This window comes from Ischnura elegans, chromosome 3 (genome assembly GCF_921293095.1).
Source record: "Ischnura elegans chromosome 3, ioIscEleg1.1, whole genome shotgun sequence".
NCBI classification, from domain to species: domain Eukaryota; kingdom Metazoa; phylum Arthropoda; class Insecta; order Odonata; family Coenagrionidae; genus Ischnura; species Ischnura elegans.
In genome coordinates this window covers 27,652,648-27,676,038 of record NC_060248.1, presented here as the reverse complement: position 1 = coordinate 27,676,038, position 23,391 = coordinate 27,652,648, and the positions used below count along the sequence as shown (strand labels likewise).

General features: G+C 42.7%; 1 protein-coding gene across 6 annotated transcripts in view; it reads left to right on the top strand.

Moving 5' to 3' along the window:
- LOC124155599 (nucleolysin TIAR-like) overlaps positions 1-23,391 on the top strand; it is a 684,526-nt gene that overhangs the window by 621,810 nt on the left and 39,325 nt on the right. For all 6 annotated transcript variants that reach the window (XM_046529563.1, XM_046529559.1, XM_046529560.1 and 3 more), the window contains exon 4: positions 11,536-11,638. In XM_046529563.1, the coding sequence (XP_046385519.1) occupies positions 11,536-11,638 (103 nt within the window). The remainder of the gene's footprint in view (positions 1-11,535; positions 11,639-23,391) is intronic.

Here is a 23,391-nt window from a genome sequence, read left to right as displayed (position 1 = left end):
AAGCTGCTTTTTTTTCGTGCTTCGAATGAGAATCAAAGTACCCGTATCCATATTTCACGAGTTACATCTTCTTCTTCTTTATGAGACTACTCTTTTGTATTAAGTTGGGCCTTGTCTTCTTCTTTGCGTGCAGTTTCCTCCGGTAGCATATTTACCGGGCTATATTTTTGAGTCGGATGATCGCTGGCTAATCAAATGGCTTGGGTGTTCTTTTTACGTACAGGATGGACTTTTCTTTGCCCAGGTTTTCATTTTTCTTAGCGTAGTTTTGAGATGCTTTTAAGCTGCCCATTTTTAGGCCAATTCATTCCCATGGTTATCAAACGGATGAAATGACCCTCCGTTTTCAAATTTATACGAAAACTTTGTGAGCATGCAAGTTAGTGAGCTTTATGAGGTTGCTTGGCAAGTAAACGTGGGGAGCAGTGCATTTTGAGCCATAACTCACGCGAAGGTATCCTTACGTAATTTGAATTGTCCCAATTCAGAAATCTTGATGACACTGGTGCAGTATGAAGCGAGCCGCATGTACTTACTCAGTGTTGAGGGAGGGGACAAGGGCGCAAGGGATTTCCAATGCTCATGAGCTTACCATATGCCCATTAATATTGATGCCGAGTCCTCGGGTGAATTATATGACCGGATTTTGTGCTCATTAAGTTATAATTGAATTTATAACGACCCATTAAATTTATTTCCGGTATAAAATTACTCGAGAGAGAAATCGTTCGTCATGGATCTAATGATGGAGTGTGTGGTTCATTAGCGTAGAATTTATCTCCGAATGGACTGCATAATGATTTCGGCTGGATCCCCACATTTTTCACGGCACCTCTCGACCATTCACTCGCGGAGCCTATTTTGTCTCCGCAGTCTCATTATGTATCAAGCGAGATGACAAATATGGAGATCGTCTTAATTTTCCCGAGGCGGAAATTTTTTTCTAGGCCTCCTTACAAAATATAAAAAAATATGCCAACCAAAAAGAGGAGGAAGTTTTCGGGTAAATAAAAAATGGGCAATAAATAACCCCCCAGTCGGCGTATATCAAAGGGGTTGGGGGAGTTTTTCCGGCAGGGTGCAAAAAAATGTATGTCACGTAGTAGATCGGTATAAAAAAAGGGAATTGGAGGGGAAGGGAAGGGATGGGAGAGGAGGGATGGTTGGTAAGAGGATGAGGAATTAAACGGCTCTCTCTCTCTCTTACTGCACTCATCCACCTTCATTTTTTCCCTTCTTCTGGTCGGGATTTTCCTGCCCGGATATATATGAGGGGCGCGTCTGGAGACACGTGTCCGTACTGCCGAAACTACCCCTTCCCCTGCCACCATCTCTCACGCCGGTGTTCTCCTCTAAACCCCCCTTCACTCACTCGGAGAGCATAAACGGCGTGGCGAGATTACCCTACCCCTCCTTTCCCCCGCCTCCTCCTGCATCTCCCACGCCATTCTCAAATCCAGCCGCCCGTCCTCCCACACAGTTCACCCGCTCACAAATCATAGCGAGAGGTAATTAAGCCCTTGGGGGAGTTGGGTGGGTGTCCCCTCATGGAGCCTCCGCCGCGGCTGCGCAGTTCAAAGCAAGTACTTCAATCCAACATTTTGTGTAGTTGTTTAAGTATTCTAACGGTTCGAAGTTGGCCTTCCGTGGAGCATCTTGAAGATTAGCGCGGCCTGTCTCCCCTCCCCAAATATACCTACGTCTTCAATTCACAATATAGCCCACTGCCTTTAATGTTGTATTTAAATCCTGTTCCCTATCTTCGCCTTCCTTGTCTACATAAAAGTATTCCATTTAAAATTTCTTTTTACTCTTCCTTCCCGCTCAGTAATCCCTCAATTCAAATCTTTTGTCTACTCCGTATCTCATGTAGAAGCTTCATCTCTTATTCCAGAATGTCAATCTCTTCGTCTTTCCTCCTCCTCTCCGTCCACCTTGCCTTCTTGCTTTTTAACACTCAGGTCTCGAACGCCTCCAATTTTCTCTCGTCCTTCTTCGTGTCGATATTTGCGCACCTCGAATTGTAACATTAGATTCTTCTCTATCCTTTTCTCAAAACGTTTCCTCCACTTTGTTGAAAAGTCTTCTTTCATGGATTACTCCTTTCGGTGCTAAGAAGTGAAATGATGGTACGTCCTCTGTGGCTTATAGTTTAACGAATTCATTTTTCACGACCACTCAATGCTTCAATGGCTATTGCGGCACTTTTAATGTACTAATAACGCGTTTAGACTTCAATTACATTATTACTGCTTACGACAAAAATATGATAAAATGACTTGCCAATATTTCATTTCTATCCTGATGAAAACTTTGACGCATCTTTTATCATTATTTTGCAAATTAACATTATATTTTCCAGAGAAAATCTATCTTCTAACATGACTAGCCTCGCCGTGAGATCTTTCTGAAACATTCCCATTTTTTTTTGTTTTATCTAGAGAATATTGTTCGGAAGAGCCAATGTTTTTATCGTTATTGACACGCACTCTAATTGAGGGGGAAGGGTGTTTTTTGAAAAAATTTGTTTACTTAGTTGGCACGTGGAGCATCCTTAATTCCCCTGGCTTTTTTATTTAGTTCTCCTGCTCCTCACCCCTCTGTCACTCCTTCCCTTCCTGCCCCCACTTCACCTTCACCCCAAACTCCCCAAGTAAGCACGCGTGACAAGGATGAGGAGAGGCAGGGAGTGATGTCGCGTATTCCGGTGTCACGTGTTCCCCCTCCGTCCAAAGGGGAATGAATGGAGGGCCCGTGACGTGATGAGTGAGCACGCGGTTGTCACGCCGCGGCAACACCCGCACGCTCCGTAATGGCGGTCGCGCTGATGGCCCTGCACTGCACTGCCACGCCCCCCATTACTCACATGCGCTTCTAGTGCATATTAAATGCATATTTAATGCGTGCTCAAAATAGAGATGGTTTTGTGGACGCAATACATCGCCATTATTTTAATTAGGAGGGATTATTCGCCTGGGTATGGGTTAGGAGAGTTTTGTTATGTGCGGGGATTCTTGAAAAACAGTGATGGAGGGAAGGACGTCGAGTGAGCAAAGAATGGGATTAGAGAAAATAGGATTCAAGTATGCATACGGAAAGGTTGTTGGCCATATGGTAAATTAAAGTGATCATTTCTTTTTTTCACCAATTCATTTTATTATCGATTTGTAACAGTTCGAAAAATGAAGAGAGTAATATATATACCATTAGAGTTTTGCCTTCTAAAAGACTGCAAAAAATAATTGATTGTTGGAACTACTTCAAATATACGCAACCAACGTATTTTATAAGTCAGCAGTGAATTTTTTTGACAAAACATTGAGTTTAGTTCACATTAAGATGAGGAAAATATATTTTAGGCACACGAAGTTTATTTTAAGCTGAGTAAGGGTACAAGGTGGGAAAAATTTCATGGATCAACGAAGTTGGGAACGTGAGCTTGGGCTACGTAAATTGCTGTTTGGCTTATTTCCCCCAAATGTCCGCTCCCCCCTTCCCTCCTCTTCCTTTCCCTCATATCATTCTCACGGAACACTCTATGTATGCATCATGCAAACTTGGGGCGTGTTTTTTTTAGCCAGAGGGAAATATTATTCACGTGCTAATGCCCTTCCCTTTCCCTCCCTCTCCTGTCTGTCCGTCGCGCCGAAACGAAGAGCAGTGTTTGCCGTTTCCCTCACCCCCTGCCCCTCCCCCCACCCATCTGCCCTTAATGCTCATCTCGTGTGCCCCTCACTCATTACTCCGACCTCTTCCTGGGCGCGCGCGATCACGCTCTGCGCAGTTCCCAGAGTTCCCGCGGGTCGGCGCGTCCGTCGCAAGGTCGTTCCCTGTCGTTCCACTCGTCGTAGGCAAAAGCGTCCGTTTCGACTCACGCAGGAGTGAAATATTGGGCTGGAAAGTTTTTGGCCATCCTCAGGCCTCCTCCATTCCGACTTCCTCCCCCCCCCCTCTCTCTCTCTCTCTCGCCTTCCAAACCCGCAAATAATAAATGTCCGTGTCGTGCATGAAGTAATGAATGCCCGCGTTAAACTCTGTTCGACCCGTCGGGATATTTCCTTGCGTCTCGCCCCCCCCCCCCCCCCCGTTGAGCCTCCTTACACCACCGACTCCTTATCACGACCAAGAGTCGAAGTTTTTGAAAGAATTTCGTATCCTTCGCCGAATCCTTGACCTGAATCTCGTCGAAATGTTAAACCGCGGGCGACGACGGCTGAGCTGCCGTTCGAGTTGGAGTGAGAAAAAGCACTGGAATTGTGTAGCTTGTAATAATATATTTTCCCCTGGTGACGTGATGCTACAGGATTTACTATATTATCGCTCTCGTTCGGAAAATGTTATTTTTTCGAATCCGCTGTTCCAACGTATCCTCATTTCCACGGGTGATCATCTCTCTTTTAACCAGTGCGCTGTTTAGGATTTTCGGTAGACCCGTTCTTATCAGAATGTGGACAGCGTTGCTTCGAAGACGTATGCTGGAAATAAAATATTAAGTACCTGCGTTATTCTTCCACAAATCTGGTTGGTCTAGCTCTATAATTATCTTTGTACTGTAAAGAGCAATAACAGTATTCACGATTTCATCTCGATTCATCCCATTGATACGTTAGTTTTTTTTAACCATAACGGTTAAGGTAGATGGTTAGGAAACTAGAAAAGGATCTATAATGGATTTCTGTGCACGTGTCATTATATAGGTTTTTTTTTATTCAAAAGGCAGAGAAAACAGGGCAATCAGGAAAAATTCAAAGAATTTGAGATGGATCAGGAAAAGTCACTCTTCTCCATGGCATCTCGAAGGGCTATTAATCTAGATTGGATAATAGGATCCGTGTGTGTGTGTGTCAGCCGGATGGTCATGTTCTCTCGTGGGGACATTGCGCTTTGGAAGTTGAAAGAGACAACTTTCGGGCAATGTTCGGAAAAAATGAAAAGTTCGGCGCCGCCCCACTTCTGAGAGGGTGGTCGGATAGATTGTCTTCGCCGCATTTGACTAGTGGCGTCTGTCCCGCCCCCCCCCCTGCGGTCGCTCTCCCCGCCATACCTCCTCCCCCTTTATCCCTACTTCGCAACAGTGTCTTCGGTTGGAGTTTTCCGTCGGTTATTTCTTCTTTTAAGCGAGGCATCCTCTCGACGGAGTTTTGAATGAAACGGCTCGAACTTGATATTGGCCGTCTTGCAAAGAGAGACTTTAAGACGTTCGTGTTCAAGTCCAATGACCCCCACCAGTATAAACATTCCTACGTATCTGTATTTTATACCGGTCAGGACACAAGTTTTTAAGGTTCTTAATATTTTTGTCAGGCTTTACCGTTCATTTCTGGAAAGTACTCTTAATGCTGAACACTGCTCGTGGAAATTGTAGTCAACATTATTCCACATGTGGGGTTCATGCAATATACCGGAGCTATTAATTTACCCTTTAAAACACGTCCTGGATTGAGGGCTGTCGATTTAGCTATACTAATCACAATAAACTTTTAGAGCCAATTTTGATTAGCAATGTGATTTAATTTTAATCTAAAACTTTTCATACTTACCCTACACGAAATAAAAAACTGATGCGATTATATTTTCGCACCCGGTCCGATTGAAAATAATAATGCTATCTATCAATCGTCGCATCTGGTAATCCTCGTCCAAACATCGCGATTTCCATGTGATCTGGACGGAAAAGAGTTTCAATTGCGCCGTGAATTTTTTATCCCACAGAATTATGACCGCAGCGAGGGACAAATAGTGAAAATTGGTGGAAGATTGAATCAAATCGAATAATTATTTTTCCCCCCATTCAGATTTTAATCGTATTTTTTTTCAAATTCAACTTTCGAAATGAGATTATTTACTTGTGCAAGGTCGGAATCGCCTTCCTGATTAGACACGCCAGCCTAGTCTTACTCTTACGCTCAGAATTTTAATCCCCCGTTCATTCCCTGCGAATGTTTGCTGACTCACCACTTCGTTAATGATCTTTTCCTCTCGCGTTTAAGTCCTCTGTTGAAGGCTCGGTACTCGCACTTCGCGCACCGTCCCTCATTATCTTCCATCCAGCAACTATCCAGCAACCGCATGCCCGTGGAAGTTTTGTTGGAAATTACCAAGAGCGCATTCTCCTTCATCCGGACTAGGAATATGTCTATGGGTGCGTTTCCTTTGACTCTCCCACGACCACTAACTGTCAACCACCCAGCATCCTTTTCTTTCTCCATCTGTAGCGGTTGGTGAATTGTCGCCAAATTTGAGTATAATTTTCCTCGCTTCACGTTGCGATGCAGTTTCGGACCTCAATGGCTTGAATTACCTTCGCGTGCTAGGTTAAGTCTTCACTTTGGTATGCAGTTAATAGTGGCAGTGACGACGTTTCTGAGGCTGCAATCCTAAATGGAATATCTTTGTCTTGGCTTAAGGCTCCTCTTAAAGCTCCTCATCTCTGGATTCATCTTTTAAATACGTCATCTCTGGTTGCGTAATACAAAATGCGAATGGAACTACGTAAAGTCAATTTTATATTAACAGTAATCTATTAATTGCAATCAATTACCAAAGTCGGTTCACAAGCTCTTAATTACTAGTGTCTCTGGAATCATTAATCGATTGATGAGAGGGTTCCTCGATAAATTTCTTCCGAGTCTCCATTTTGGATTTCCGACGAATATGCCAGTTCTGCATTTCTGGCAATATATGAATATCTTACGGAAGCATCATCTTCATGAAGTCTTCTTTGGGAAGCCGTTTTTCTCGCATCTTACTGCGTGTGAGAAGGATAAGAACGAACGACCGCACGTTACCATAAAAATCCCCCTCCCCTAATCTTTCATCCCCTTCTTCCGACTTTTCTGCTGGCGAAACCTTCTTTGGCGTAAGCTGTTCTGCAGCGCGCTTTGCGATCGCGATCATCAAGTTTTTCATCCCGGCAGAGGTGGTTTTATGCGCCCGGGACTGCCCCCGTGGCGGAGGCGATCAGAGAGCGTGTTGCCGGGGGCACCAACAACAGAATACGGGGGAGCTGACCTTATGTGTCGGGCCGAATGGTGATGGAATTGTCCTATAGTATCGCTACATAGTTTAATGTTGTCATTTTCCTCTTGCGTTGATTGCACTTCTGAGATGGCGTAGATTAGCGTATTTTCGAAAGGCTTTTAATATAACAGCTAATTGATGTGGGCAGGATATACTAATAATTGAGGATGAAAACTAGCTACATGATGGGATAAATTCGTGGGGGACATGTTAAGGGAGGACGTTAGAGAACACATATTGTGGTTAATTTCTACTTCTACACACAACACTCATTTATGTGCACCCTAATTATTAATTTTAAACGTCCCATTCGTGAAGCTTTTCTTTAAATTGTTCAGTCGAAGTAGAGCGTCCTCGGACTTTTTCCCCTCGCTCTTAGGGCAGCGGCAGAGTTTGCCATTCTCATTTCGTTCCAGGGCGTTATCTCGGAAGGGGATGTTGGGTAACTATATGACCCAAAGAGTGCACGACACGAAGTTCAAGCACGGACGTAATTGGGTCCTCTCGTCTTAACTTTTTCCTTCGTCGCGGAAGCGGAACGCATGTCGCCTCGCGACCAAGTGACATCCGCCTTCCCTAGATATGACCAGCAGCTGCACATCATTCCATATACCTCCTCGGCGGAGGGCATGTTGTCTCTCCTTAACGACCAGAAGTCTACTCCAGCAAAGAGTGCTGCTCCGACGCAGCTGCCTCGAAAGCGCTTCACAGTGGAGATAGGTCCTCCATACTGCGACCGGTGTCAGTCCATTCCATGACAGCATATCTCGGATTAGTGGGCTGGATAAGAGTACTCATGGCAGAGTGGACTAGAGCTCGGTGGTTCGCAAGTCGGCTTGGGGCTAAGAAGGGACATTTTTCAGGGGTAATCCTAGTCAGGTGCATGCACTCGAGTGCAGTGCTCCGTCAGCCGGATGGGGAGTTAAGTTCGGCCCTGAGGTCGTCTTGCCTTGAGGCCTCGACATGTCTCTTCCATCCCCCCTCCTCTCTCCGATTCTAGTAGGCACATAAAAATTCTAACGATCCGAGTCTCTAATTCCTTCAAGCCACATTTTAAATGAGATAATTATTACGTAAACCAATATTTGGAGATTTTACTTTGTGAAAATCCATATCGTGCTGAATAAAACACAAAAAATGTATTTTCCCAAGTTTTAATTGACCTTAACCGGTTTCAACGCATTGGCGCTATTTAAAGGGATTAAAACCCACTTAAGTTGAATTTTAAAAAGGGTGATAGAGGAGGGCATTAGGATGGTCAATCATTCCAGTGATTTGGAAAAGGATTCTCTGAAATGCTGTACGACGTATTCGACTTGCTCTATTTGATCGTGAGTGAGCAAATTCCAGTTCCGAGAGTATCACTGGCTTGACTGAAATGGTTTTAATCCATAATGAAGAGAAAAAATCAGGGAATGGAGGCAATTTCGACGCACTTTCAAGCTTAGGTAGGCCTTGCGAAGTTGTGAGTACTTGAGGTATCCGACTGGGAATGTTTTCCACGGCCGGGCTTGCGATCTTGGATAAAAATTGAAGTAGTCATGGGTTTGAAGGGCAGTGCAGGAAGAAAACAAAACATAATGGAGCCGTTCCTCCTGCTTTAATGTGATGGAATAAATTGAACTCCTTGCAACTACACGGATTTCCATTCACAGGAAGAGTGATCATCAATCACCCCCGTGCTTTCGCCGCCATTTTCGATAAACTCGCTCCATATGCAATGAGCTCAAATCAAGATGGACGGCTTATGTGCCCATTATCATTTTTTTTCCTGAACAGTCCCCTCGGCTAATTGTAATTCAAAGTTCAAAGCTAAGCCTTCCATAATATATTTTCATAAACTTAACTTGTGATGGGGCGGCGTGGAAATCTTGAAAAGGTTAACGGAACTCGGGCCTCTTATGGACCATCGAGATGGCGGGTTGAGGGGGTGTTTTGGGAGGGGTGGAGGAGGTGGGTGAATTTAATGGAGGAGTGGGATGGGGGTTGCCTGCGAGGGACGCTTCTGAGTGAGAGATGTATGAGGGGTTGGGGGATAAAGAGAGGGAGGAGACGTCAGGGGGCGCTGTGCGGTCTCCTAATCCTCGCCCCCGGCCTTCAACCCCCTCGTTGCTTCCTTCTTTAGTTCCAGTTCAACCCAGCCCCCTTTCGGTCCACCATCACAGTCTATCTCTAACCCATCCTTTAGAGACTGCAGCCCAAGGTCCAATCTTTTCCTTGCCTTCTAAACTTCCTCTACTTTGAACTAGATGAGGATTTTGAAATGAATTACTTCGAAATTTTCCTAACTTCGCCGTGTATTAGTCTCCATCGGTTTCAATGTCAAAACGTCATTTTCGCCGTGATGATGGTTGCCCCCTCTTGGAAATGACGTGCGTACGCGCATCTTACCAGATTGTCATCTTGAATTGTAGTGGTTACTTTTGGGTAGTGTGGCTTTAGTTTTCTACAAAAATGGTAAGCCTACCCACCTTACGTTCCTTTGTCAACGATATAAAGAAATTCTCGTACTCATTGAAAGTTTTCAACTTCAGTCTTACGCGTTTTTGCAGAAAATTTTAGCTTCCTAATTAAATCGTGGAAATACGTAAATTTGTATTTTCTACTGTAGACGGTTTTATTTGCGTGAGTATCATTCATGATTAATTGGCATCTATAGCTCTTAACTCTTCTCTATCATGAGCTTTTATTTAGATGATATGAATATGTACTTATGTGACATCTGTTATTAAGGTGAGAGGAGCCAGGTGGCGTCGCGACTATGGGTATAATAATAATTATGACACGGTGATACGATCGCTAATGGCGTGCATGCGATGGGAGTGGTCGCCGCGAGGAAATGACATTTCAGCAGAGTGCTTTCCTCGCGTGTGCGTGTCTCTTCCGTCCGTGCGTGGCGCACGATGTGCTTGCTCGTTTCCAGCTCCGCTTCATGTTTTTTATCTCCTCTTTCTTTTTTTTTCGAAGGGTCTCGTCTCCCGGCAAAAGGGACTGCATATCGATGGCTATGTTCTAACAACACTTATCTAAAAAAATAGCAACTTTTCAGGAGAGCAAAAAAAACATTAATTTTCCTTACTTGTACACCGAAATTGCAAACCAAAAGTTCATAAAATTGAAAAAGAAGCATTCATTTGCAAGCAAAGGTTTGATTTTTGCTTGTATTTTATTTTTTTAATGTTATTACACCTTGTTTAAGATACCTGTCTCAAACCGGTCGAATTTGAGATACGTGTTGTTAGAACTTAGCCATCGATAAAGAGGATCCTTGTAAGTCCCTGTGAGGCTTTTTTCTGCAGCCACTTCGGACGCGTTTCAATCGGTTTCGAAAAATTTGGCGATGAGCGCGTAATAATGCGTTTATTCCCAATGTTTGCAATAGACTATTAGCACTCGCGAGGAATAGCGTTGAAATATAATGAATTCGAAATAGTGTATCATAACGGATGTAAATTTCGGCTGACGGTCTTAATTATAGTTTATTTCATCGCGAATATATTTGATCATCTAGTTAAGAGTGTAAATTTCGGTTATCAGCCCTGGTTTTCACTTTTTCTCCGTTAAATTCGGATCGCTCTGCCGTCAGCGCCGCGACTGGTGACTTCTTTAAACCCATTTAAGTGCGCGGTGGTTTACAATATATGTAGTGGCCGGCTGGAGAGTCCTTCATTGTAACTATCTCCCAGAGATATGTAGGAGATGGCAACCGAAACGGAATTATTCGAGTTTAAATACCGATGGAGTGGCATTAATGACGGTTAACTTGACTAAAAATGTTAAGATATGACCGAACGAGGGTTTGATATGAAGTTTCGCTTTATGTTGTGTGGAAACGTGGACGGTGAGAACAATCTGGACCTTGAGTTATGCATATGGCGGGTAATAAACAAGTTTAAATGGACGATGAAGAAAATGAAAATGGAAGTATAGGATTTTTTTAATAGACTGTATGAGTAGGACTAATGAATAGTAAATGACTTGTGCAAAGTTGAACGAAAAACCAATATTGAGGGTGAGAAGAAGGGTGAGAGTTAGGCGAGGGTGATTATCATAATTTCTGGATTTTTTTCCAAGTAATCCTACCTTTTATTAAAATAGCCTATGAATGCAAAAATTAATGTGCAAGAAGTACTTATGAAATTGTTTTTGGCGATAATTTCAAATCAGAACTCCATTATATCTTCTGTTGAACCTCTATTTAATGAGGCCACCATGGGAAACATATTTTTCTATCTAGTGTGTCGGTTTTTCACTTCCAAACCCCTGCTAACTTCGCCGCTTCAGATTCATATCTCTAGGTATATGCCGATAAGTTTTTTATTATATTTGCCTTTTTCATATTATCTTTTCATATCTTTTTATCATGGAGAATAAATGATGGCCGAAAATACGTAGAAAAAATTTCACATCTACCGGGAATGGAGCCACGGGCCTTTATAATTTTGTAACGGTGAAGTCGTGCAAAAAAATTATTTTCGCATTTAATTTCATGTCTTCTTTTTCTGCTTGTTGCAGGAGGCGGAGAGCGCCATAGCGGCGATGAACGGCCAGTGGCTGGGGAGTCGCAGCATTCGCACCAACTGGGCCACCCGCAAACCGCCCGCGCCCAAGAATGAAGGTAAGAAAGATCACACGGCCGCTGGTGTGTGTCCATCATTCAAAGGAGAGAGGATGCATTCCTCATCTCTCCACCCTACCGCCTTCTTCTGTTTTTCGGTCTCTCTATCACTCTCGATTGCAGCACGCTTACCAAACGGCGAGGTTTGAGATCTTTACCACTGAATTTAGATTTTACAATTGCTCGATATTCCTTTGGATCTCGGCTTAGCATAGGCTCGGCTCGGCGTATTTAATGATAGCAAAACTAATGGGAGGAGTTTTAAACTTTTGGATCTTAAGAATGTAATGAATGATGGAATTGCGTAACTTTCCTCACACTTTATTGTACTCACTGGCTTCGTTGTTGAATACTCAGTTAAACTACTCCGGCTAGCATCGTCAAATTCCATTGCTTTTGAATTTAATTTCATGCAAAAATATGGAAGTGTCAATTTATACTGAGTTTATTTACTCGACGCTTGACGATAACCGTTTCATCGAACAAATTTGCATAAAGTTGAGATGAGTTGTCTTTCAGCTTTTAAGGCATTTGGCCGTATGTTGTTAAATGGTTTTGCCCTAGAAATATTGCACCCTCATCATTTTTCTTTCTGAAAACTTAAAATTCTTAATGTAGTTTCAATGCTTTCTGTGCTTTGCTCTTCCTCGAGCTGAGAAGTAAAAATGTCCTAATTCCCTCCCCTTTTAGAGATCTTTCCACTTCTACTCCCTCTCTTCTACATTAAGGTACCATTTATTGCATAAGACGCCGATTCTGTCCCATTCCTGTCAATGACGTGTGTCTAATATAGAAACCTTGCAGTACAATTGTGTGTGTGGAAAGTTACAGCTTTATCATTCGGTGTTTGCGATGGCATTTAAATTCCAAATGAAGCCGTTGATTCCATCGGAGAGGGCTTTGCTAATTTGGCCAGGGGAGCGGTTTGCCTGCGTTGGCAGCCTGCGCGCCTATCACTACTCCGCTTCGGAATCTGGCGCTCGCATTCCTCATCAACCTCCCGATCTCATTACCTGGCCTCCAGGACTTCAGTTTATCACCAGCTTGTCGGGAAATTTATTGATTTGTCAAAGTTTGCCCGCGCAGCCGTGAGTGCGTGTAAATCCGCCGTTGAATAATGTTGCAGCTCTAGCTTCGTCATCCTGTCATGAGTGAAGCTTATGCCTTACTGCATAGAGCGGGCTTATAAGTTTCCATTGTTAATTAGAACTGATGGAATTGAAGTGTGGACGTTATTAGATGTTGGAAAATATTCGGGCCCTACGTTAGGACTTGAGCATCGAAGTATTTCATGTCACTTTTCTTATTTCTAGTATTTTTATAGATACCATTCAATGTGTTTGCCAAATAATAAAAAAATAGTTTTGGTGTTAGACTAAGTGTAAAAAACCCTAGTGGTAATGTTAAAAATTACCACCAATAAATGTTTTCAGACTAATATCAAATTTCATTTCGCGTGAATTATAGGCTGCTTGATTGTTTTAAGAATAGTCTCAAAAGTTAATCAATATTTTAAAAAGTTAATCAATATTTAAAAAAATATTGGTTAACTTTTGATCGTTCTGAAAAGAATTTTAACCTTTTTCCTGGTCACTCAACAGTTACAGACTTTTCGCTAGCATAGGCGTTACCGTTAGTATCATTATTCACTTCTTTTATCACAAGTTAGTACTTGGGATCTCAAACTCGCCGTCCGATATCGTGCTATTTGGTGTGTTTTTCAGTGTTTGAAATCCATTCTCATTCATGTCATTATGCTGTCCATACCACTAAGTGGTATTTATGCCTTTCTTATGATGCAGATGCAGTTGTGTGTGTAAAATTAACGTGAGAGTATCAGCCATCGCTCACTTCTTTTTTCCCTATGTGGATCTAGGCACATGGTAAACTTAAGACGCATTCCCCACAGTCCCTTTTCTTGAACCATCAGCCCTTTGCAACCACTGCTTTTGGGGTATAACTTAAGTTTTCATGAGGTATTTTTAGTATTGTTTAGCTCTATGATGTAAAACAAATGCTTAATGTGCCGTCTGCAATCGGTGTCGTACACATTGTCAATGTTTTGAAAGTCTGTTGAGCACCAATCTTTGAAACTGGTTACTTTTCTTAAATGTCGTGTGGCAATATGCCGGTGATGGTCCCAGTTTGAAAAACTGCATGTATATCTTATTATCTTCTCTGTGTTCTATGTCAGGTGTCTCAAATCATATAGATATATCCGTGTGAGTGTTTTCAATGTGTTTTCCTGCACATCTCTTAGCTATGTTTTGTGCTGTGTCAGTTTACTGGGAATCCATTCAACCATATCAAATAAATGACTGTAGTAACTTCGGATGGCCAAGGTAACTACTCGCGTACTTGCGCTTTCGCGCCACCTGAGAAGCAGAGGCATTTCCCGTCTCATATTGCTGAATGTGCTCGCATTGTTCTCTCACATATGCCTATTTTTGCGGGTGCCAGTCGTCTTGCTAATTACTCTCACAATTAAAAAAATTGATGGCTGAATATCGTTGCCGGTTCCCTTGATACAAGATCGCTCAAGTCTCTCCCTCTAACCAGCCGACCTTGCAACTAGTCCCTCAGTTGCTCCTATTCCTCCAACTTACAAAATAATCCTAGCATGTGCCCCCTTGAAATGCCATGAGTGATGATGATGAAATGTATTTCCAGTTCTCCTCCATTCTGATAGTACTTTTTTGTGTTTGTGACTACTGATGAGTATGTATTAGTGTCTCAATCGCGAGGATTTGTTCTTTTTTTCTTTCTGATGATCGAGGAGGAAAATGGTGCTTTTTGGCCACTATTATGTCTTTTGTGTGCACTTGTTTGTTGAAACTATGACGGAATGACGTCGCCTCCAAGGTGAGGTCATCATTAGCTTGTCAATAGAAATGCATCCCACTGTGCTGTGTGAATTTAATTTAGTGTCTTATGAGGATGTATGTGTAATTGGAAACATAAATTGCTTTTATATATACATATGTACCACTAGTTGCCTTGTTGTTCAGCTTCCTTTCGTTACTGTTCACGCTTAAAAATCCCCCGCTTTCAAACGCCGCCTTGTTCGTGTTTCCAGCTTACTGTTTTCGTCTGTGTGCAGTCTCTTGAACATTTATCCTCGTCGTCCATTCCTATCGTCATCTCTCGTAGTTGCCTGCGAGGGCGAACTCCCTCTCTCTTCCTTATTTCTTGTGAAAACTCAAACGCGACGAGAGTATTGTTTTGGTTGGTTTGTTTCATTTTCATTAATATTTGAGGATATAGTATTTTGATTTGTATTCAGATCGTCTGTTTTACACCAACTGGTTATCTTCTTGACATTGTCAAGCATTGCGATTCTTTACCACTCCATGAAGACTTGCTTTGACTCTATGTAATAGTGCTACACTCTTGACTGAAGTTTAGATACCCAGTATCATATATTTCCAGAAGTTATTTCTATGAGATATTTTTTCACTATCAAAGTGGTGATTTATAGTAAGGCTGTCATGGACTAACCATTTGTGGGTGTACCAATGATGTACCATTCGAAGGGAATATTGGTGACTCTGACGTTTATATGTTGAAATAATCCCTAACTTTGTTCTTTCTGTTTGTAGATTTCCAAATTGTGGCACAATTTTAATGGTCACGTATGCGATCGTATACATGTTCTAAATTAGTCTAATTTACTAATATTTTAATGACTACTACCGCTTCAATCATCTCTCCCTCTCTCTCTCTCTCTATAAGTTTCGCAAGTAGAAGAGCTTCCATCAAAGTTCTCTTCTTTCCTCACCTTTGGAGCCGTTCATTCTTCTTTCTCTTCCTCTTAACTCATCCTTGAGTTTTCCATGCTCCTCCGTTTAGTCTCCCCTCGATTCCCTGCCGAAATCGCGTCCACGGGAATAAATGGACTCCCCGCTTTATCCGGCCTTCAAATGGCTCCATAATGATCGCTGCGCATGAGGTTTACGCCTCCAAAAATTGACGGCAACCCAAATTACTGGCGCTCGGTCGGTCACCGTTCCGCAGCGAGACTCTTACGGTTGCGGAGAAACTCCAGCGAACCAGAGAGTTTTATTTAGGGGCTGATAACCGCTCGCCATTTGTAAATCGGCGAGGTGATGAGGGTACCCGCGAATGAACGCGGAGAAATGGAAGGGTTTTAGACGGAGGAGTGAGGTGGTCGCGTTTGAGGCTTGGATGGAGCAGGAGTGAGTGGAATTGAGTGAAACTCGTATGCCTTTTTTATCATCTAAGTCTTTCTACCGATGGGGGTAGATTTCAATTGAGCATATTGCGAATCACCCCGGGCTATCCGCTTCTTAGAATTTGTTCCTTTGTGTCCTGTTCACAGTTATAACTTGTTGTATGACGGTAGTAATCACCGGATGGCCTAGGTTACTACTCATGTATCTGCGCTTTCGCGCCTCGTGAGAAGCGGAGGTAATACTCGGTCTTATTCGCCGAGTTCACTCTCATTTTTTTCTTACATTTGCCTATGTTTTCCAGTGCCAGTAATTACTCTCATACTAAAAAAGTGATGGCTGAATATCATTGCTTGCCCCTTGATAAAAAGAGCTCTCAAGTCTCACCCTTCAGTCCGCTACCCTCCCAACTAAGTCCACTGCCCTTTCCTCCAACTTAAGAGCAAAATAACCATAGCAGGTGCCCCCTTGGAATTCCATGAGTGGTGATGATTAACTGTGTTTTTTCAATTTCCGTTTCCATTAACTCTATCCATAAACTATTTTTCCCCAAAATTCTCCCTTCTTACACAGTTATTAACATTCCCTCTCCCCCTGCTAAGAACTCGCCCCATCCAAATCCCCTGACTCCACCGTATCTCATCATCCATAGTTGTCTTCTTCTCGCCCTTAATGCGTAGCACTTCGTCGTTCCTATTTCTCTCCTTCCTCATCTCTTCCATTCTACTCCATTCCCTCATTTCGTACGTCTCGAGGGCTATCCTGTCCTCCGTTCTCATCAAATAAATTCCTCATGTACGTGGGAGGGGGCGAAAATAAAAGGATTTTATGTCTGGCACCCAAGGGGTGGGGGAGGTGGGGTTCAGGGAGGTGTATGGGTTACCCCTTCGCGTCTGCGACAAATTTTACCCCGCTCCACTTTCCACTTCCCTCCCACCCTCTTCTCTCTCTCTCTCTCTTCAGTCAATTCTTTCGGAAATCCACCAGTCCACCTTCTGACAGACGTCACGCGGGCCCCAGCCGCCGAGACAATTGAGATATTTTTGTCGCATTTGACGTGGAATGGGGGTGCTTTTGGGGGAGGAGTAGACGTGCCTAGCCGTAATGATTGTCACCGGGCGGGCCTTGACTGAAGGTGCGAGCCCGCGAAAGAGAATCAGTGGTGGGAATGAGGCGTGTGACGTCGACAGCGAGGTGTGAGAGGCGATTCCAGGATAACCATTCCGAAAATATGTGGCTTTGGATTCGTTCTTTTCGAGTGATGCGGCAAAATTGTGGCCATTGCGATGGCGTGTTGGACTTCTGTAGTCTTTTATCGAGGAGACGTATGTGACGGCGCGTTTTTGCACTTGGTCTTTGTGTCACGGCTTCTATATCTGCTTCTTCTGGGCGCCCTTTAGGTAGGAAACACTCAGGGTGATGATGTTAATTATGGCGGAAAGTATGCAGTTAGAGGAATATTATGGACTGCTACTAATTGTTGCGATAAAATTCCGTTCCAAAGTTTCGTTGCTGGAATAGGTTATTCGTGAGTTAATAAAACCTATAGGAATAATGGGTCTGGTACGTTTGTGGTATTTGCGTTCCAAAACTCTCTCAATCTGTAGTTTTAAATGAATTAAATGACCTAAAATTGTAAAAATTTCATAGTTGAAAACGGTAATAAAAAAAGCTTTCTGCTTGGGGTACTCCGAAAATGTGTTTGCTCGGAGACACTGTCGTGGTCAACGTGAGTAATTCTGTTATCAGCTATGACGCGTGAGATCTAATAGAATCTAGCAAATGCAGTGATATTTCTATCAGTCATTAGAAGGCCAAATAATTTTCGAAACATAAGGACTGGAATGAAGTCGTGGAATACATCCAGACTGAAAATTGATATTGAAAATTGAATTAGTCGAATTGCACGTGAGAAGTATTTTTAATGATGTTTAATATGAAATAAATGACCACATGTAAAGTATCGCCTCAATCATCTTGGAAGTAGTCGTTGCCAGTTGTAATTAATATGACGATGGAGATAGGACGGGTCACGCAGGAAATGAGCTGCAATCGGCCGGAAAGGTTTTTCAGGGAGTATGTAAAATAATAATTTAGTGTAATTAGTTCAATTATGTAAGTGAGCATTACAAATTATTTTTCATTGATTAAAAAAATAATAACGAATCATTTATAAAATAAAGAAAATAATTCCCCGAATCGCTCCCTTCCAGTCAAATTTTTCGGACTCAAATCTGTGTTGGTCATCATTGCCTTGCTTCCCAAAAAGTATCGCCCCAAACCTTAAATTTGAGTAATGGTTATCCTTGTCGCGTGGTAGCTGGGTGGAGAGTATGAGGGTGTCGATGTAGGTCACGTAGGAAATGCGCCACAGTAGGTCGGGAAGTGTGTTTTAAGTATTTAAGTGGAATAAATGCAGATAGTATAAGTTATGAGAATTATACTGAGTATTTTCCAATCATCTTTAAAAAGTAATAAAAATTAATGAAACCTTAACAAGAAAAACGAAAATAATCCTCCCAATTGCCACTTTACAAAATGCTATCCGCTCTCAAATCTCTGTGGGTTTCCTGGCCAGGGTTTTCCAAAAAAATATCGCTATAATCCTTCATCTTGATAATAGGCCATGTTCGCCGTGTGGTAGCGAGGTGGGAAGTGTGAGGGCTGGAGATGGGTCACGTAGGAAATGCGCCACAATCGTTCGGGGAGGTTTTTTGAGGGGTCGTAGTCTCTCTCGTTAGTGTGCGTGTATGAAGCGGATGCAACATGTGCTCCTCAATGCAATGGAGGGGCGCGCAAGAAACGCCACCGGGCGATGGAATTTCCTCGCGCTCACCTTCGGCCGTCACTTTTTTCCATCCGGCCTCGTTGTTTTCCGCGGCATGAGGAATCGCAGCAAGCGGGCGTCGTGTGTGGGAGGGTTTAGTGTGTTGGTTGGGCGAGGGAGTGCGCTGCTGCTGCTTGCCTGCCTGCCTGCCTGCCGCCGACACTTACTCCTCATTCCTCTCCTTTTTTTTTCTATCATTTTTTTATGTTCACGGAACTTGTCTTTTTTTTTTTTTTTTTTTTTTTAGCGAACCCCTTGTTGCTCCTCCGCCCGCGTGCGCTCCGGCGAGTTTATTTCGACACACACTGGGGACTGCTTGCTGGTGCGGGAGATGTGAGCGTTGCCCCGTTGCGAAGGGAGCTTTTTGTTTCCCTTCGCTCCTTTTGTTCGGACCTTATTGCTTTCTTTCGACTCGCCGTCTGCCGTGTGTGTGTGGTCGGCTCGTCGGTCGGTTTGTTTGACGCCCTCGTTTTCGCCTCCGACGAGTGCAGCGGACTTGGCACCTGTCCTCCGTAGTCCTTTCCAAAATAACAAAAATAATTCCCCGAATAGTTGCTGTCTTCCAATCAAATTATCCGGACTCAAAAATGTCTTAGCATTCTTGTCACGCTTTTCACCGTTAATGAGAGATTTTTGTGTTATCATCTCCAGGTGGTCTACTGTTTATGGCAGGTCCTCAGTAGCCTCAGGTCCTCAGTGTGCCTTCATTTCCGCGGATGCTGTCTTTTCTTCCAAATCGTGCGCCATTTAGTTTCTTCGCGTACCTCTTGTGCCCTTTCTTTTCATCTATCCTTCCAATACCTCCTTAATAAATCCATCTCCTTTTAAAATTAACCTCAGCAAGTTTTTTTCTATATCTTTATTGTTTCTCTGATGTGTTTGCAATTTGATCGTCTTGCAAGCTGTTAGATATGATAGCAATCTCTTTCGTACCTTTACATACCCCAAGTGAGTTATTCTCTTCCTCCCCGGTACTTATATTAATAAACATATCTCTCTTTGCCTCGCTTTCTTGTCAAGACCACTTGCTATGAGCCCTGAAGAGATATGAAAGCAATGCACATTGTTGTCGTTGCGTTATTTCTTATTGATGGAAATATCTTTTTTGTTGTTTATTGCTCGGTGATTCACGCTCAATCAGCTTCTACATCTCGACTTATCTAAAACAATTTCCTACTTTTTCATAATAATGATAAAATTTATTGTTATTAATTGCGTGATATCAAAGAGATTTCGGCATTTGGCTGTTTCACTGTAATATTGGCATCGTTCTATCCTTCATTATCCCGTAGGTTTCGTCATCATTTCGTAGAAAGCCCTCATATTAATGAAATATTTAATTTGCTATTGGTACCATTATATTTATGATAAATGTGAAAACAATTTCCGCCAAATTTTAAGATTTTATCTCCAACAGAGTAAAGTGAAATATGGGTTCCACATTTATATTTAATTCACGAAGCCTGTGTACCCAAAGTCTATTTAAATTTTTGTAATAATTTTAATGAATTCGAAAAATTCCCCATATCGTTCGTATCATCATCTGGGATCGTAATGAATATATATTTTACGAAAAAGTGCAGATTTTCGTTACACAGCACTTCACCAAAAATTCTCTGCTTCCCTCTTTTTCTTCGGCTCTGGGTAAATAACGCGAAGCCGGTATACTCTTATACTCTTCTCTCCGTTTGCTGAAAGTTAGTTATCTCCCCCGCACCAATGCGCTCTTCCCACCCGTCTCACTTCGTCTCGCGGATGAAGGGAAACAGAAGTGCTATTAGAATGCGGGTACACAGACACTTTTTCCTCCCCCCTATTTCTCTCTCTCTCTCCTGTCCCTCTTCATTGTTATCGGTATCTGTCACGAGAGGCAGGCAGGCCGGCCCTTACCCCTACCCCTTCTCCCGGAATCCAATTTAAAGAGTCAAATATTAGGGTAGGGGGAGCTTTTATCAACCCCTCGTTAATATGCTCCCTCCTCCCCCTCACCACGCGCAATGTTCCCTTCGCGCGCGACTTCAAATGCGGCACGGAAATCGAATTAATCACTCGATCACGTCCCGTATCGACCACGTGTCAAAACTGTCTAGCGCACGTTGATTGGAAAGTGATAGCCCAAGTTGTTCTCTCTCTCTCTCTCCCTGCCTGCGTCCGGCGACTCGATTGAGTTTTATTGCCGGCGCGCGGTTCTCGTGCTTCGGAAACGCCAATAAGCTGTGCCACCGCGGAACACAATTCCCTCTCTCTCTCTCTCTCCATCAACCCTTTCCACTTCCCTTCGTCCCGATATGACGATTCCATCTCCGTCATCCTCCATTTCCTCTTTGTCTCATTTCATATATGTGCCTGTGTGCGAGGGGATAATGCAGTTCAACGTGGCTGGCCCATTTTAAACTCTCCTCCTCCTCCTTGACCTTTGCCCCATTTCTCCCTTCTCTCCCTCCCAGTTTCCGTTTCGGCCAATTCCGCCCCCCCCCCTTCATACGCATGTATTGCGACCCAACGTGTGGGTTCACCCGATCGAACAGTGTGCTGTGCTCGAAGCATATTTACGACGGGCGGCGCGTGAATTCGCGACAGGTTTTGACCCCCCTTCCCCCCCGCTGCGTGGTTTATTCGAAAACGATGAGCCGTGGAAAAGCTGTCGATGGAGTCAGCGGCTATTTCGGTTCCTCTCCGGTCAATCCACCGTTTAGGATAAGGTCAACTGTATTTGGCGAGGTGTGGAAAAGCGGCGTATTAAATGAAACTTTTTCGTTCTATCCACTTTTTTTATCGTAGCGAAAATTACCTCTACGATTCGATGCATATCCTCATCATCAGGTGTACCAGATACTGCTTGCATCAATTATATACTCATTTTATGTATCATATAAGTATCTAATCGATCATCGAAAGGCATAGTTAATTTATGCGAAGATAATAAAGTGGACGGTAAGAAAAGTTTTATTTAGTTCATTCCCGTTCATGCGTATGCGCAATTTCTTCCTTTACTATCTCACGTTATCTTTGAAAGTGTACTTGTATTTCAATTTTCATCCAAAGAAATTGTGTTAAGTTTTATGATCAAAAATCACCCAGTTGGAGGTAGTTTAAGCCATCAGGAATGTGAATCCTGTTCTGAAGGGCAATTTGATGCTGAAAACCTGGATTTTCCGATAAAAATATTGGGTAAACGATGAAGGGAAAGAAGGTTAGATGCAAGAGAAAAAGGAGACTGGGTCCGTGGATAGAGTGAAGAATTATGGGGCATATGCGGAACTGAAGAAGGAAATTAAATGATAAGGAAATTAAATGAGTCAGACGGGAGGTTGTTAAAAAAAATGTCTCGCGTTCGTATCAAACACATCTCTGTCGGTGAAATAACTTAAGATTAAAATAGGGTATCGAATCAAAGTTATTCCCAGATAAACGAAAGAAATATTTTTTTTAATTCAGTCAAAAATCTACTGAAGACTTTAAATATAGCATTGTGAAAAAATGAGGGCTGAATTTCTGAGGATTAAGTCATCCGTTATCAATTCTTTTTTAATCCATTCCTTTTCTTAACGCCGGAGAATGCGAGTAAAAGTGGGGGCCAAGTCAAATATTATAATGTTGCCATGACATTCAAAAAATATTGCGCTACTACCTATCTTTCCTTCGAAATTAACCTATGGTGATATTTATTCCTTGGCATTGGAGAATTCATGCCTGTTGTCACACGTCACCTTCCCATCTTTTCTCCTCGGTTGATCCCGTGTAGCCTACTACCTCGCGTTTCGTATTTGACGTGCGTGTAGCATACATGTAAGGATGGAGAAAGTACGCCTGGTTCAATAACGTTGAGGTGAAGGAACTACTTTACTGTCACACCTGACAGTATCTGGTTTATACCCGAGCTACAGTTTTCATAACGAGAAATCAGATTTAGCCTTGGTTTTTTTGTAACCGCTGAGGATACTGAATCATTTGTTTTAGTCTCGCGCATAAACTCGCTGGCGTTTCTGTAATAATACGTGCAGTTTCCAAACAATTCTATGTATGAGTTAATAAACACTGAAAAAATTGGATGGTAGTATACACTCTGAAAAAAATTAACGGCAATTTTCGATTATTTAAGCAGTAAATCAATTTAATGCATTTTAATTTCGTACTTGAGAAATTAGTAAGCCCTCTTTCATTTTTATTGAATATGAGGGTCGACTATTCGGCGAAATTAATACTTAAAGCCTAAATTTTGCTTTGCCACCTATTCTGAACATTTTTCTCTTTTTGAATTCAATTCAGTTCAAGATACTTGAAATGAGTCGTTTAGCCCGTATTATCCTACCTCGAAAGCTGTCATTTTCCAAATGTTCCGTAGTTTTCTCTTTTACCATGTAATTAGTGACTCTTGCATTCTCCCCTCTCAGTAAAACATGCGACAGCTAGACCATTTTTTGTGTGTAAATCTCGAAGGGAGAGAACCCTTTAAAAATCAAGTCGGAGCGGAAAAAGCATTGTGGCGAATTTTGCATCCAATCCCTGGCGGCCATGCGCGAAACAAATCGCTGTGCGCCCAAAAGACAGCGGATGAATTTTGCTCCTCGAATCGAGCGAAAAAGGGAGCGTGAGGAATATATTATTATTATTATTTCCACCCGTGACCCTGTTCCTCCTCTATTTTTACAGCCCATTCTCTTCATTGTACGATATGGAATTATTATTCTTTTCGAATTCATTATCGCATTCTCCCACTCCTCCCCGCCGCCCTT